Source organism: Natator depressus, chromosome 27 (assembly GCF_965152275.1).
Source record: "Natator depressus isolate rNatDep1 chromosome 27, rNatDep2.hap1, whole genome shotgun sequence".
NCBI classification, from domain to species: domain Eukaryota; kingdom Metazoa; phylum Chordata; order Testudines; family Cheloniidae; genus Natator; species Natator depressus.
This window is the reverse complement of record NC_134260.1, coordinates 8,996,072-9,012,391: the sequence shown is the minus strand read 5'-3', so window position 1 is coordinate 9,012,391 and position 16,320 is coordinate 8,996,072. Positions and strand designations below refer to the sequence as shown.

Below are 16,320 nucleotides of genomic sequence, written 5' to 3'. Positions count from 1 at the left end.
CCCAGATCCCTAAATGGCCCCCTCAAGGATTGAACTCACAAGCCTGGGTTTAGCAGGCCAATGCTCAAGCCACTGAGCTATCCCTCCCCCCATATAGAAATGTGTGGGCACATGCATGAGCGCGTACGCTCATGTGCGCACACACACGCTCATGCCTGTACACACGTGTTTGCGTGTGCCTGGGCACAGGCACACACGTGTCTGCTGGTACCTAGTGCAACATCCAGGCGGTGAGCCCAGCTCCCTGCTCCCTGTGGTTAAACAGACGCAGCAGAGCCTCAGAACCGCCGTTTGTTCCCTTCCCTCGCTGCATTCAGAGACCCAGCTCTGCAGCTGCGGATTCCAACCGGTGAGTCCATAGAGAGCAACCCCCTGACATCCGCTCCGGGGGGAGAGCGCTCGGATTCCCTTCTCTGCCAGGACCCGGAGAAGCTCCACGCTCAGAGCACAGAGAGACCTTTATCCGCAGGGCTTTGGCAGGCAAAGGCCTCGGCCTGACTGTGCAATGGGTGCGGGCGGCTGCAGGAGGTGCGGGATGGGGAAGGCGGCACAGACGGGGTGAGTAGGTCTCCTGGCCGATGGCCAGGGAGTATCTGCACGGTGCTGCTGACAGGGGAAAGAAGGTTTCTTTGCAGAAGAACACCTGGGACTAGGGACCGGAGTTAAAGCACTGTGAGTGATGAGTAGGGCCCTATCAAATTCACGGTCCATGTTGGCCAATTTCACGGTCATGGAATTTTAAAAATTGTCAATTTCGTTATTTCAGATACTTCAATCTTCAATTTCACGGTGTTGTAACTGTGGGGTTTCCCGACCCACAAGGAGGCTGGGGGGGGCACAAAATTATTGTAGGGAGGTTGCGGTATTGCCACTCTTACTTCCTTCAGAGCTGGGCAGCTGGAAAGTGACAGCTGCTGGTCGGGAGCCCAGCTCTGAAGGCAGCACCATTGCCAGCAGCATGGTATGGTATCGCCACCCTTACTTCTGCACTGCTGCGGGCAGGGCACTGCCTTCAGAGCTGGGTGCCTGGCCAACAGCCACCGCTCGCTAGCCACCCAAATCTGAAGGCAACGCAGAAGTAAGGGTACCACAACCCCCCTACAATACCACAAACCCCCTACAGTAACCTTGCGAGCCCCCTCCGCCTCTCTTTTGGGTTGGATCCCCCAGTTTGAGAAACGCTGGTCTCCCCTGTGAAATCTCTACAGTATAAGGTACAAGCACACAATAGACCAGATTTCACAGAAGGAGACCGGATTTCACGGCCCGTGATGCATTTTTCATGTCCGTGAATTTGGTAGGGCCCTAGTGATGAAGTTCTCTGCATGCTGGCCAGGGCCATGATACCTTGCAGGGCCTAGGGCTACAATGCTCTCTGCAAAATCCAAGACCCATAATCCATATCTGGTGGCTTCTCTTGGAAGAAATCCAGGGGTCCCCCGCTGCCCTCTCCTCTGCCCAAACAGCTCGGCCAACTGCTCCCTACTTGTCCTTCCTCCACTCTTGGCCCTATTAGTCCCCTATGCCTGGGACCTCCTTCCAGGATGCAGTCACAGTCATGCCACCCTCCCCTGAAAACCCACTGCAGGGCTGGACTGCCCAGGCACTAGATCACATGGAATTGTTTCTGTTTGTACAGCACCTGGCGCAGCAAGGTCCTGGGCCATGACTGGGGCTCCGAGTCGCTACAGTGATACAAACCATAAATACTGATCACGATGCCAACCTCTGGGCACGCATTCTCCACTCAGAGCGCTCAACTCTCTGCAGCAGGGACGCGACGGCCACGAGCCTAGCGCCCTCGAGGAGTTGTATGTATTCTGTGCTGCCAGGCCCAAGCATTTAAAAATCACGAGTCAGGCCCCTGCCCCAAAAAATCAGGAGATTAAAAAAAAATCTCATGTTTTTAAGCCAAATATGATGCATTTTAAGTTCCTTTTGTTCCCCTTCTGCTTTTCAGGGCTGTAGGGCTCACATTTTCAAGCTCTCTCAGCAACCACCAAGGTCCCATCTTGGCTGACACCGCGGGTACCAAAGCAGGGCTAAAAGCCAGAGCTGCTGCAGCTTGACCTACAGTCTAGCATCCCCTAGCTTGGGCTGTAACAGACTCCGATTCTCTGCAGATCAGGCACGGGGTGGGGGCGGGGGGGGGACCAGGAACGCACACTGACCCATAGTCACGTTACACGAACAGTCAATTCGCAGCAAGCTGGCACGTGACCCTACCTTGCACTAGCCTACCATGGACTGACTGACTGTGTAAATCCATCTGATGCGCTTTTATAGTTTGTTAATGTGCTTTGATCAGTCCCGTTTCAAAAAGGACTAGATCAAAGCGCATTAACAACTGTTAATGGATGTCAGGAGGGTCCACATGGACAGTTAAACCATGGCAGGGGAGTGTGGGGTAAATTCACACCCCAGTTTGCTGCAAACTAATTATGTGGCCTGGTCCACACTTAAAATTTGGAGCAAGTTAGCTCAGCGTGAAAAATTCACACCTGGAGGCGTTATCGCTAAGATGAGCTAAAAGGTGTAGATGCGGCTAGGTTGATGGAAGAATTCGTTCGTCGCCCTAGCTACCATGGCTTGGGGCAGTGGGTTACCCACATTAATGTAAACACCACGTAAATCACATGAGTCCAGGAGCTGGGGAATTACAAACACGCAGCTCCCTCCCCCAAATCACAAGACTCAGGATCAAATCACAAGCACTAGCAGCTCCATACGTAAGACACAGCATGAAGAAGCTGAGATCTGATCATCTCCTTCAAGAGATGGAGCGAGGGGCACAGAATTGAGTATGGCAGAGGTCTGCCTGGCAGGCTAACAGCCCATGGCAAGGGTGTCTTTGCCAGTCCAAGCTGTTCCCCTACACTCACACCTCAAGACCAGTTGTAGCCTGAAGCCGCAAAGCCCTGGAGGCTGGGGAGGGGGCGGGGGGAGACACTTCTTTCATGCCAGATGAAGGAAGGAAGGGGTCCAGCTTTTCTCCTAGCCCTTGTGCTGGTCAGTTTCCATGCAGTCACCAGGGAAACCAGCAACAAACTGAGGAGACCATGGGGAGTATATTTTCTCTTTCATTTTTGTCCAGCCCATGCCAGAGCTGGGGGAGTGGGCAGAATAAGGGGGGTGGGGAACAGGTATCATACTCAGCCCAGACAGAAGCCACCTATGGAGGCAGAAGCACAAAGATCAGGCATAGGTGATGCAAGTCATGCAAGGATTAATCATTTGCAGATAAATGCAAGGATCATACCGAGTTTGGGATACATTCCACGCATGGTCTTTGCAACATGCAGACTGCGATGCACCACCCTTTCAACTTGTTTAGCCCATGGATGATATTTCCAGCTTGCAAATCCCAGGCATGATCCTGGCCCCATGCACGTCTTACGCTGCATGCATTTTTGCCAGAGTGGGAGCCCTTGATCTCTGTGCCCGTCAGAAACCTGGCCTTTTGAAGGTCACCCAGCCAGGCTAGAAACTTGCTTTGTTCTGCAGGAAGTTGCTTATTTTATCAAGGGTTTTGAAGATTTTGCGTCAGCGCAGAACTTCGTCCCACTGCCAGCTGCTGGCCTTGCGTTTTTACAATTGAAAGGCTCTTTATAGTCGAACCGAGTGACCTCTTAGGAGACCTTCACCCAATCCCCCCCAACTGCCCCTCTCTCGCTTTATTCTAAGGAGGTCCCAAACGGAACAGATGAGCTAAGCCGGACACACGTGCGCGCACACACAAAAACAGAGAGAAAAGGGAGGGAAGGAGGATTTATAGGCCAATAACACACATCCCAGACAATAGGCCAGAGGAGAGGTATTGATCCCACCAGCTGTTCAAAGCTGGAAGATAAAAGCAAAGACACTCACTGGAGCTGGGCCTGTATGTTCGTATAATACAGTAAATCCCAGGTCCCATTAACTCTCGTCATGGGGCAGCTTCTGCATGGGGCATCTGCTGTCCTCTGGGAGATCAGAGGGGGCACCCCCAAAGTTGGAAGCTAACAGCTCCAAGGGAGGGTGTAGCTGTCAGTCGGGGTACCGCAGATGTCCCTGTTCAGGAGTGAGCTGAACTATCTGGCACTATGATGCAACTGGCTCTCTCATGGTGGGGGTCATACAGACCCACCTCACTGTTCCCCCCCACACACACACACTCCCATCCCTGCCGGAGCCCTGAGGCCATCCTGTCCCACCCACACGACGGCGAGAGCCTCAGCTGAAGTGCGACTCGGCCAGACGCCAAGCGCCGCCCAATGGCACCCGCGGAGGATTCGCCCCCGTGTTTCCACTCGTAAGGCCCCTCAGGGCTCCCAACACAGGCTCCCAACTGGCCATGCCCCACTGAACTCGGCAGGGCTGCAATGGGGGGAAGGCAGGGGGCTCAGCTCCCCCTCCACCCTTTGGCTCTGGACTGGAGCTGGAGCGGGGAGACGTCACTTTGCAGCCCCTTCCCTCGGCCCGGCAAGCCCTCCGTCATGACGAGCGGGCGGCCAGGCCAGGCTTGCAGTCCTGCCGGCCCCGCTGTGAGCAACCCCACCATCAGGCGGTCGACTTCCTCTTCCACTCCCTCTGAACCAGTGCTGGCCGGGCTGCCTCTGCAGCGCCCCCCCTAAGCAAGACCCACAGGCCTGGGGCTCGGACCCAGGTCTGCCATATGGCTAACCAGCCCCTCCTTTCATTTCCGCGCGGCTTTAGGCTAAGGGAAGAGGCAGCTGCCAGGGTCAGCTCTGCAAAGTGAGGGGAGCAGCAGCAGCCCACCTGTCTGAGGGGATCTCTCCTTGCAAGACCCGTGCAGACACTGGAATGCTCCACACGTCGGGGCGAAGGCTGCATGGGCCTCCTCTCTGGTGGCAAGGGGAACAGTCCACATTCCCCCCTTGGGGTCCTCCCGGCCCCCCACATTCACCTGGCTGGGAATACAGGCGGAGCAGATGGCTCATCGACTCGTAGCAGGGGCTACCCCAGCCAGGCTCTCAGATAAAGCATCTACCACTCACGGACGAGAGGATTACAGGCATAAGGGGCTAGGAGGAGAAGGGATAACACCACTCGGCTAAACCCTCCGAACAAAAGAGTATTCGGGATCAGTGTCGTGGGTTATAGTGCAAAGCCCTGTGATACCCAGTGCAAGTAGAGCCCAATACAACGGCCATAACGCCAGCCCTTCCACCCAACGGGGCTGGCTGCATTCCGCTCAGCTGCAGGGGGCGGCCAGAAAGTTAACTCCCCGAGCATTCATCCGCCGAGCGAAAGGACGGCCCGGCAGCTAGGGCAGTAGCTCGGGACTTGGGAAACCAGCATTCAGCTCCCTCCTCTGCCACAGGCTTCCTGAGTGACCTTGGTCAAGTCACCTAGACTGTTTTCAAGGCGGGGAGGTGTTGCTGCGTTTCAGTGTCCCAACACCCAACTGATTTAGGAGCCCGAGTCTCATTTTCAAAAGGGATTCAGGCACTTAGGAGCCTAAATCCCCTCAATTGTCAACGAGCATTTGGCTTGCAGTTGCCGAAATCCCTTTTGAAAATGAGACTCGGGCTCCTAAATCAGTTAGGCGTTGCAACACCGAGATACCTTGAACAATCTGGACGGGCCTTGGTATCTGTTTCTCCTGCATCAAATGGTGAGAACAGCACTGCCCAGCCTCCTGGGGGAGCTCGAGACGCACTCAGATGCCCTGGGAACGGTGGTTATATAGGAGATGGACAGGCTGCCCACCCCGTCAGAGCCCTGTGCAAACATCCGCCAGGTAAGCACCGCGCAGGTAGGTCAGAGACATTCCCTCCCACTTTACAGAGAGGGCCAGGGACTCGCTCCGCGTCCCCCAGTGGATCAGGGTCACAGGAAGGACTAGAACTTTGACTGCGATTTTCAAAGGCGCGGAAGGGACTTCAGCATCCAAATCCCACCAAAATTCAATGGCAGCCGGGGGCCCTACGCCCCTAGGCCTTTGTGCAGATCCCAGCCCCCTGCCCTCTGCAGGCGGAGCAGGCCTCCGGGAGCAATGCAGGTCGCTGCAACACCTGCAGACACTGAGAAATTATCTGGCCCCCCTAGCGCTTCCAAGCCAACGAAGGGTGTGACACAAAGGGATGCACTGAGGCCTAGTTGACATGATGCTGGCCCGAGGGCCATGGTTTGAGCATCCTCCAACACAGTCTGGGATGCTGGCCAAATATCCGACATCGGCCCCTCGGTCCATGTCCCGTCTGGAGGGGTTAATACCGAGGTGGAGGCTGTTGGACAGTAACAGCCAGGGACTTTGTTTTCTCTGGGTTAATAACCAGACCAATACCTGCTGCCGCTTGCCCAACGAGATCGGCCAACAAGACAACGTCGTGCGCTGCGGAGCGTGCCTCTGTGCTTCGGGCCCTTCCACAGCCGCTGCGGGGCCGTCATGACCTCAAGCTTGCTGTGAAGCTGCAGGTCCCCGGACCCCCGGTTACACCAGCTCTGCCGTGCGGAAGCGCAAGGCGGGCGCGCAAGGCGGACGCGCACCGGCTCGACTCTTGTCATCTCCATCAGCGGCTCCAGATCACGCGGCAGGAGGAGATCAGCAATGAGGACATGCGAAGCTGAACCCGGCAGCCAGCTCCATCAGCACTGGTTCGGGTTTTGGCGGCTTTCTGGAACAAATCCCAAAGCGTGTGCCCCCAGGAACGCTGCTGCGCGGGCGATCACGGGGGTGCCAAAAGCTTCGGTGGGGCGACACATCTGCCCGCGATGGACGTTGCACCGAGGCGGGGCGGCCTCATTCCGGCACAGAAGGGGTTATTCACCCTGTTGGACGCAGTTAGCCCTGTCCCTTCCCCCACTTCCGGCGGGGACAGGGCAGGAGGGATAAGGGCCGGGCCCCCGAGCCCAGTTGGAGGCAGAGCAGGGAAGGAGCCAGACGTCCCTTCCAGGGAGCCGAGTCGCCACGGAGCCCGCGATCAGCTGCAGCCAGCTTGGAGGATAGGCCAGCCGCGGTCCCCAGAGCCTGAGGGACCCAGAGAAGGAGCGGAGGGGGAGCCGTTCGGAGCGGAGACGGGAAACCAGGCCCCAGCGGCCACGGAGCAACCCAGGGAGACGAGACATTGGGACTGTTGTATTGCCAGGAGGCGAGGCTGCGACTTCCCGCTTCCCGGACAACCCAGCCCCGTCACCTGAGCCCCTGACTATTTGCCGGTTTAACCCTCAGGCAGGACCCCGACCCCCCGACTTCTCACTGGCCCAGCCCGCATCCGGGAGGCCTGAGCTACCACGTGCCCAGCGGCTAGGCTACGACCCAAGACGACTGATGGCCCCACTCGGCGCCAGCACCAATTCCCCGCCGCCGTCCAAGGGGGCGCCCCGCAGGAGACCCCAGGGACGTTACGGACACAACCAGCATCTACAATCACACCACCTTCAGCACCTTGCCAGAGAGCGACAAGGAAGCCGCGTCCCTTTGGGATTTGCCAAGATGATGGTGGGCTGAGCGACTGTGATGACCGGTGGGAATGCACCTGAGCATAACAGAGACCCAGGTTTTAACCCTGCCTCTCTGGCGACTTTGGGCAAATGGGTTGAGCGCCTCCCTGCCTCAGTTTCCCCATCAATAAGGTGGATGCCTGCCTCCTCTGTGAGGGGCTTGAAGACGCGTGGATGGAAAGGGCTGTTATTTATGACGACGCTCCTGGCCTTTCAAATGCGCAGAGTCACGATTCCGATCCCAGTGGCGTATCAGACTCTGCGCCCCAACCCAATTCCCTTCTCAGGCAGAAACTGGACCCCAGCCCAGCCCTCCCAGCTGTCTGCGCTCTAACCAAAAGCCCCCCCACACATGTCAACTGCACCCCCATATGTTTGCTGAGCAACCTCCCCGCTCAGCAGCCCCTCTCCACCTCTGAGCACACGCTGGGGGACGGGTGCCAGGACTTGGGCATGGCGCGCCTGTTCCCACACGGCAGAGGCTCCGTGCAGAGTACCAAGGGGCACTGCCAATTCTCTCCTTGCAGACGGCTTCTGTGCACATGGAGCAGATCAGCACATTGCCTCGGCTCCTGCTGCTCCCTTCACGGTAGGTATTCTAGGTATTTGGGCTGTCTGGGGAGGAAGCTGTTTGGAATGAAGCTCCCTGGGGCATTGTGTGTGGCAGAGAGAAAAACTCGCCATGCCAGCTGATCGGGGACATTCCACCACCTTGAAACACGCCCACCAAGCCCTGGCCTTTGCCCCAAACAAGCTCAAACAGCCCATCCATGTAACGATGGAGCAATGCAATATCCGTCACCTGCAGAGGGCTCGTCTCACACCCAGTCCTCTTAGGGGGGCCCCACAGTAGAGGAAGGGGCCAAACAGAACAGCCCTCCCGCCCCCCGCTCTGGGGCCCACATGCTACGGGTCAGTGAATATTACAGGTGCCCCACGGTGCCGCTCCACAGAGACAAGGGTGGTAAAGCAGCAGCTAGGGAGCAGCTATGGCCTCTCCTGCATCTAGCTCCGGAGGTCCCCCAATTCAAACCTCCGTGTTGGCCAAGACGGCGGCTGCTGCATTTCCATACAGCCTGCCCCATTCGATGCCGCTAGCTGGCCCCTGGGAGCAGAAGGCAGCTGAGGTGGGTGAGCGTGGAACCCAGGCTCCGGGAGGTGAGGGCCTACTCCACGGGCTCGTTTGACAGCGAGGCTACGCTCCGAAAACGGACCAGCTCCTTACTCCACATCTCGGCTCGCTGGGCAACGGGCGGGCACGCGGACTCTGCTGGCTGGCGCGACTGTGCGGACCGATCGGCCCCAAGGCAGGGGCTCCCGTTAGCAGGGCGGCTCTAAGGGGTGCCGCACACCCAGCCCGGTGGCTCAGCCCTTGAGCGGGGGACTGCAGGGCTGGCGGCTGGCAGACCTCCTTCGCCGCAAGTGAAGGGGAGATCGTAGCCCGGGCAGGCACCAGCTTTCACATCTAGCTAGCTCTCGTGAGTAACAATGGCAGCGAAAGCCTGGTGACACAGGCCAGCCGCCCCAGGACAAGCCGGCTGGGGGCTTGGTACATATTCGCTTTGCCAGCCGCCACGTTTGCACGACTACCATTACTCGGTGCGAGCGTGATGAAAGCTAGCGTTGGTGTGGCTGCCCGTGCCTCAATCATACCCGCAGCCACCACGTGCCGGAGTCTATTTGATCTGGAAGCCGCTCGAGTGAAAACAATGGGCAAAGACCAGAGGGCAGGTGGGCAGGGCACCAGATCGGGACGCCGGGGTTCTATTCTCGTCTCTGCCACTAACTTGGGCCAGACATTTCCTCTCTCTGTGCTTCTGTTTCTCCTCCCACCCATCCTTGGGCTGGCCTGATTAGATTGCCAAGCTCTTTGAGGCAGGAACTCTATGTACAGGGCCTAGCACAACGGGGCCTCTAGAAGTACCATAATATATATAATAGCAGCTCCACTGGGCTGTATGTTTCCGGCCTGATCCTGATCTCCTGATCTTCTCCCTCATTGGTATGAAGGGGCGTTATGCTGCTGGTTTCAGTGATCAGAGGCTAGGGCGCTGTGTCCACATATGAAGCCCCTGGCATGATGACATAAAGAAGCAGTTGGCGGGAAGGGACTACCAGGCGCGAGAAGGTCTGGGAATGACAGGAGGGAGATGCATCCCCTCACCCCCATTCCCCCTGAGGGGCATGCCCATGCATGAGGGGGTGCCAGCCACCTGGGGTCTGGCAGGGGAGAGAATTTTAGAGGCGTGTTGCTATGGCAGAAAGTCCAGCCCAGCCCAGCTCCCAGCGTGAGAGAGAATCGCAAGGAATCCAGGCCCCGAATTCGTCCTCCCTCCAGTTCGGCTGCAGAACGCCCTCCCAATTCGAAATGCGCCACTCCCCGCACGCCAATGAGAAAAAACACACCAGCTAACCATTTTGGCAGGCCGTACAATAACACATGCCCGGTGCTCCTAAGCTCCCCCTGTTGCCTGGGTGGTACAATTTCAACAGGCTTTAAAATACAGCACTTGGCCACTCCCCGCCATCACGGTCCTCGGGCCCCGTTTCCAAGGGCTCTGCAGGACAACCAGGGACTGAGTTTCCAAAGGGCTCAACTCCCATTTAGGCAGCTAAAGAGCCAGGTTTTCCCGGTAGCTCTAGCCGTGACACCAACGACTAGATGTTCACAGGATCCCAGCACCCTCCAGGCTGCACTCTTCCGAAAACCCCGGCTGCTTCGGTGTCTGGGGCGGAGCGGGCCTCTTAGAACAGTTCCCCAAACACAGCCCGCCAGTGACCCTACCCCAGCACACCCCAGGTGCAGACAGAAGTGAGCCGACTGACTCAGCAACGGAATTGGGGACGCGGCTCTATAAATAACCGAACTCAGAGACAAAGCAATCGCTGCTCCTCCAGTCAAGGGGAATGCAAGTGCGAGCAAGTCGCGAAGGCCCAGAAATAGCGGCCCGGCCCCCAGGGAGTTCATCATCGCCCCGGGCATCGCCACTCCGCTTTATGGCATCACAAGCCATTGGCACAGGTGGCTTCCGGGTCCATCTACAATCAGGAGCCTGGATGGGCCCTGCCAGCTCCAGCATGGCCCCTCTTGGGGATGTGGGGCATGGTAACTTCCCTGCCAGCTGACAGCAGTGGACCCCTTTGCCATGCCCCCCAGGCATCTCCCTCCATCTGTGTCCCCCCCCACAGGCACCATGTATGTTTCTGCCCCCCACCCCCAAATCCTGCCCCAGATCGCTGGCGCAGTCGCCCCTCCCCTCCCTCCTCTCCTCATCGCAGGCTCTTCCGTGCCCATCTGGCTCGGGGTGAATCTACAAGAGGGCCGGTCCCGCTTGCTCAGAGGCTGTGACGAGAAAGCAGGCACATCTCGCGGGGGTGAGACTTCCCCTTTCTCACTTCTCCTGCACCCGAGGGGGCGGGGGCGGGGGGTGGAGAGAGGGGGCGTGATAGTCCAGAGATCAGCAGAGTCCTGATACCGGGCACCCAGCCACTCTTTCCCTGCCCCCACACCCCTTCACAGTACATCTCTGCCTTGGAGCTTCTTCTCCTCTGTGGACCCCCCCGGGCCCCCGAAGGCGACCCCACAGGGGAAGAGGAATACATACTACCCCACTGCGTGTTAGCTCAGGGACATGACCAATGACTAGTCCTTCCTCCCAAGAGATCCCAGCTGCTGAGACACAACAAACAATGGATGACAGGCAACTGTAGGCCAGTGGAGAGACAGGTAGTCCAGTCCAGAGGACAGAGCACTGGGCTGGGGCCAAGGAGACCTGGCTTTGCCACAGACTTACTGGGTGACCCTTGGGCAAGTCTGTTTCCCTTTGTCTGGTCTATTTAGATTGTGAGCTCTTGAGGGCAAGGACTCCGACTCTGTATGCACAGCGCCTGGCGCAATGGGGTCCTGATCTCAGTCAGGGCCTCCATTCGTGATGCTCAGGCACTGGGAGAAGGGCTTGTACAAAGATCACTGTCCCCGTAAGGCCAGCCATGGGAGAAGGGCCCAGTAAACCCCTGGGACACTCATCACACGGAGAAGAGGGGTGCAATCAAAAATCACCGCCCACAAGGCCAAGACAAGCCACCGCTGCTCAGCCTAGCAGCTGTATGCTCCTAGCCTCCTACCCCGATAGGCCACTAAGGAAACCCAGCAGGGCTCATCTGCATCCAGGTCTCCTCCCGGCCACGGCACACCACACAAGCAAAGTCTTAATGTCCTTCCCAGTTTATTCCTCTAACTGGGCAAATCTCCCCCTCTCCTGCGATGGCCCCACACCCCCAGGATGACAGCAATGCGTCCTGCTCTGGCACCTGCCACCCAAACGTTAACAAGCCCAGCCTCCAACCCTACAGGGAGCCCAGTCAGCCTGACGGCCCGTGCGCTGCACATAGGGAAACTGAGGCACAGAGACAGGAGTAACTCGCCCAAGGTCGCCCAGCAAGTCAATGGCAGAGCTGGGCATGGAACCTGACTCTCCTGACACCCAACCCTCTGCTTTGGCAAAAGGTCCCTCCGCACCACAGCCCCACCTCTCCACCCAGGTGCACCGACCCAGGGGTTGCCTATGGATAACAGCACTGCCTGGCTCCTGCCAGCGAGTCTCTCGCGGACCGATTCCCAGACCCTCAGAGTCAGACCCAGCCTGGAACGGCTCGCGCGCCAGCCGCACACTGAGCCCCAGCTCACTCCAGGAGCAAGGGGTTGGTTGGGGGGGGAGTAGGCGCACCCCAGGCCAACGGTCTGCAGAGAAAGTCATCCCCCACCACTTCATCAGCCACGCAACCATAGCTGCGGTGTAATTATGCACCTATTCCATGGCTCCCATCTCCTGGATTTAGGGTGGGTGCAGAGGGCCAGTTAAGCACCACAGTGGCATGGGCAATGGACCAGGGTGTCGGCCGATATGCACACACATCCATCTGCTCTCCTGCCCGCCAAGCGAGCCCTCCTGGCTCCAATTCCCAGATCACATGCACTGGGCCAAATTCTGCCCCTCGTGTAACTCCAGAGAGGAATCTGGCACTAGATTCTGACATTGGGGTGACTGTAGCCTCTTCTCGCGGGCCCCCAATGGGGCAGAGGAGCAGCGTGGTGGGGGGGCCAAACCCAGATGCCAATGGAAAGGCCTCCCCTGAGGTAGGATCAGACAGCTGGTATCCTCTCTTCAACCTCCTCGCCAGCTTCATGATCTCATTCTTATCCTGAGGCTGTCCATCCCTGTGAGAAGCCAGGCTCCTGGGATACACAGCAGACTCAGAGGGCCCCGTACCCAGGGATCTCCAGGATGTTCTCCTGCCCCACACTGCTCAGACCTCACCTGGATCCAGGAACCCGCCCGCCCCATGCCACAGATCTGCCCACAATGCCAGGGGGCAGCCTCATCCAGCCTGCAGAGAATCCAGTAGCCTCGGCAGCTGCCCAGGCCTGGCTTGGCTTTGGGGTCCGGGCCGGCAGGCTGGTGTCAGAAACCAGTCCACACTCTGCCAGCGGAAGAGAAAGGCGGGTTCTGCTTGCTCCACCAAATGGGGATGGCTTAATGGGCCAAAGCCCCGCACCCCACATACCTACACCCCCTGGAATCACGGGGTCAATTTGCAGCAGGGCTGGCTCGGACCTTCACCGGGGTGGGGGGACGACCCAGACCCTACCCCATGGTCTTGCCTAGCCCTTGATAGCCCCCCGGCACTTCTCACCCCAGTGAGGGGTTGGCTCTGCTGTACCTGGCCAATATCTTCCCCCACTCCCAGCCCCGCACTAGTGTGTCCCGAAGGATGCTGTCCAGCCACCCAAGCAGTGGCTGCATTTCATGGGTGCCAGTGCAAAGTCAGCACGTTGGCACAGATAGCCTGGCACCCCCATAGCCCAATATAAGTGGCATTGCACCCCAGCTGAACCAATGCTAACTGAGGGCGATGGCGTGACAATCTGGAAAAATTCCCCAGGCAGGGAGCTACCAGGTGGCAGGGGAGGGAGGTGGCGCATGGAGCTAGATGCTAGGGGCTGCTGGGTTCTGAGCCCAGCTCTGACACTTCCTCACCATGTGCCCCAGGGTGGGAATGACGTCCCCGTCTCGAATTGTTCACACCTCCCCGCGGGCGCGGAGAGGGCTCCATTGGCCGGCATGCCCGGCCCCGTTACGCCCACCCTGGCGAGGCGCGGGGACGCCCAGCGGCCTACCTGGATGGGAGCCGTGCTGAACTGGATCTTGCGGTTGGGCACCAGCTCCTCCTCCTCCGACAGCCCAGGGATCTCCACGCAGCTCGACTCGGGCTCGTACAGCCCGTCGGCCTCCTCGTCCTCGTCCAGCCCGCTCCCCCCCGAGTCCTCCCCCAGCCCACTGTATGCACTGATGTCCACCAGGTCGGCCTCCGAGAAGTCCTCCTTCTTGGACTCGTCGCCCAGGTCGGCCTCCTCCTGCCCCTCGGCCTTGCCCTCCTCCTCGGGGTAGGCGTCCGCTTCCGGGGCCTGCCCGTGTTTCTCCGCAGCCAGGCCGCCGTTCTCCAAGGCCGCGTGCACCGTCACCTCGGCCTGGATCAGCTCGGCCCGCTCGGGCCCAGACGCCAAGCTCTTGCTCTTGTCCTGCTCGGCCGCCGTCTCCTCCGCCTGCTCGGCGGCCTCGAACTCCTGCTCCGAATCCCCGCTCTCCTCCACCTCCACCGGCTTGATCTTCCGCACCTCCTGGACGCTCTGGGCCCGTGGGCCCGTGGCGTCCTTCTCGCCCGGCCTGGGCGCGACCGGTTTGGGTTGGGCCTTCTCGCCTTCAAGATGCTTGGCTCTCAGTTGGAGAGCCGGCCCGTCGCCCCCCCTGGCTTCCGCCTTGCCCCCTTCCGGGCCCTGGAGGAAGACCCGGGACCTCTTGCTGACGATCTTGGAGTTGAGGGGCCCGACTTTGTTGGGGGTTTTGTGCAGGTTGTTCCTCAGGTCGGCCTTCTCGAAGACGGCGCTGAGCTGGCTGACGGTGGGCGACACGGCCTCCGTGTCCAGCTTGTCCAGGGACTCGGTGCTCCCGTTGAACCTCACCACCACGTCCAGCTTCCTGTCCTGGAAGCCGGCCCTCTCCTTCCTCAGCAGGAGCTTGTTGGTGGTCTCCTTCTCCTGAAGGCTCCGCTCGAAGATCTTCCGGGTCTCCTGGAGCTTGGAGACCGGCTTGTCGGGCTTGGAGTCAAAGCGGCTCACCCTCTCCGACACGCTGGTCCCCAGCTTCAGCAGCGCGCTGTGGTCCACGTTCTCGTTCAGGCTGCTGGCCCTGGGCAAGGAAAGCCGGACGGGCTTCTCCTTCACCTTGGCCAGGTCGCAGGTGCCCTCGCCCGGCGGGGCGGTCCCCATCTGCAGGAACATGTTCTTGATCCGGTGCACGTTGGACCCATACTTCTTGTTCCTGGCCTTCTTGGCTTCTTCGCTCTCGGCGGCCCCAAGGGCATCCTTTGTGGCTCGGAGGGCCTGGATCCCCGCTTCGTAGGCGTTCCTGTGGGGAGAAGCGCTTCTCAGGCTGCCGCTGCTGCTGTTGCCGGGGCTGGCGGTGGGGGGCTCCGTCTTCATCATGGTTCAGCGAGGAGCCTTCTCCGGTCGCCCACACCTCATAGCCTCGCTCGGCCTCCTCTGGCTGGCTCCTCTTCCCCACAATGGCTCTCCCTGCCCGCCGGCTCACATCCCCAGCAGAGCCCCCCTAGTGTAGGAAGGGCCTACACCGTACAGCGGGCATTGTGCAAGCGGAATGGGAGCAGGGTGGCGAGGAGGCAGGGCTGGTCGGTCCACGGCTTGGCAGCCGGAGCAGGAGGGCGAGATCTCCCAAGGCATCGGCTCAGGCCATTGCCAGCCGGGTGATCAGATTCCCTCCCCCACCCCTCGCCCCTTCTCCTCCTCCTCCTTCTCCTCCTCCTCTTCCTCTTCCTCGCTCTCTCTTTCTGCGCCTGAATGGCTGGTGATGGAGACTGAAGGCTCCAGCTCTTCTGCAATCAGCACAGCCTACCGCCCCAGCCTAGGCTCCCTCTGGGTCTTAGAGAGATCACCCGAGCCCTCCTCTTCTTCCCCGCCTAAAGGAAGCGGCAGGGCCATGCGTCCCCTGCAAAGCCCCATAGCCACTGAGCTAATCACCCCAGTAGGAGGGGGCCGGGACAACGAAAGCCCCCAGCTCTGCCATCGACTTATTCAAAACAGCAACAAACTCTGTAACACGACTCAGCCCCCATCCCGGCCACCAGCGCTGCCAGTTCTCTGGGCGCCTTCCGCAGGGGGACAGATCCACTCTTCCTGCTCCAAGCCAGTTAACACGTCCCCCTTTGGCTGCCCCCACGCCCGCCCCGCCCTCCGTGGCACGAAGGCTCGTTCGCTCTCGCCCTCGCTCCGGGCCAAGGCACGAGGCAGAGCCCTGGCCTGTTTGCAACACATGTGCTGTCCCGTGGGCCCGTGCCGCTTGCTCTAAGCGGGGGCTTCCCCTTTTCCAGGGTGATCTGGGGGACTCCCGCTGGGAGGGAGGCGGGGGGGGGGCAGCGCTTCAAGGGGTCGGGAAAAGGGGTGTGTGGGCGGGGGGGGTACTATCATAATTGGGGAGTAGCAGCTTTGGTGGGGGGAGGGCTTCAGGTGCACCCCTGAACTCCCTGGCTCAATTGTTCTTGATTTGCCGAGTCCGTTTCCAATGCCCACCCCCCAAACACTGGCCGGGGGCACCTTTTAGGTTCTGCTGTGGTTGTTCCTTGCAGCCTTGGCAAGGCAGGCCAGCTGAAGCCCCACTTGGGATCTGGTTTTCAGAGGGGCAATTGCACTGGGCGCGTTCATCTCCTTTGAAAAAGAGACCCGCTTTGCCGAGGCGCTGATGGCCGAGGCTGTGGCTTGGCTCCCTGGCTAAATCAGGCCCCTAAATACAGTGCTAGCCG

General features: G+C 59.4%; 1 protein-coding gene across 1 annotated transcript in view; it reads right to left on the bottom strand.

Annotated features, from left to right (window-relative positions):
* PPP1R9B (protein phosphatase 1 regulatory subunit 9B) overlaps window positions 1–15,295 on the bottom strand; it is a 41,535-nt gene extending 26,240 nt beyond the window's left edge. Inside the window, exon 1 of the mRNA XM_074940961.1 lies at window positions 13,625–15,295. Within this exon, the coding sequence (XP_074797062.1) occupies window positions 13,625–14,989 (1,365 nt within the window). The 5' untranslated portion in view covers window positions 14,990–15,295. The remainder of the gene's footprint in view (window positions 1–13,624) is intronic.
* Between the last annotated feature and the right edge of the window lie 1,025 nt (window positions 15,296–16,320).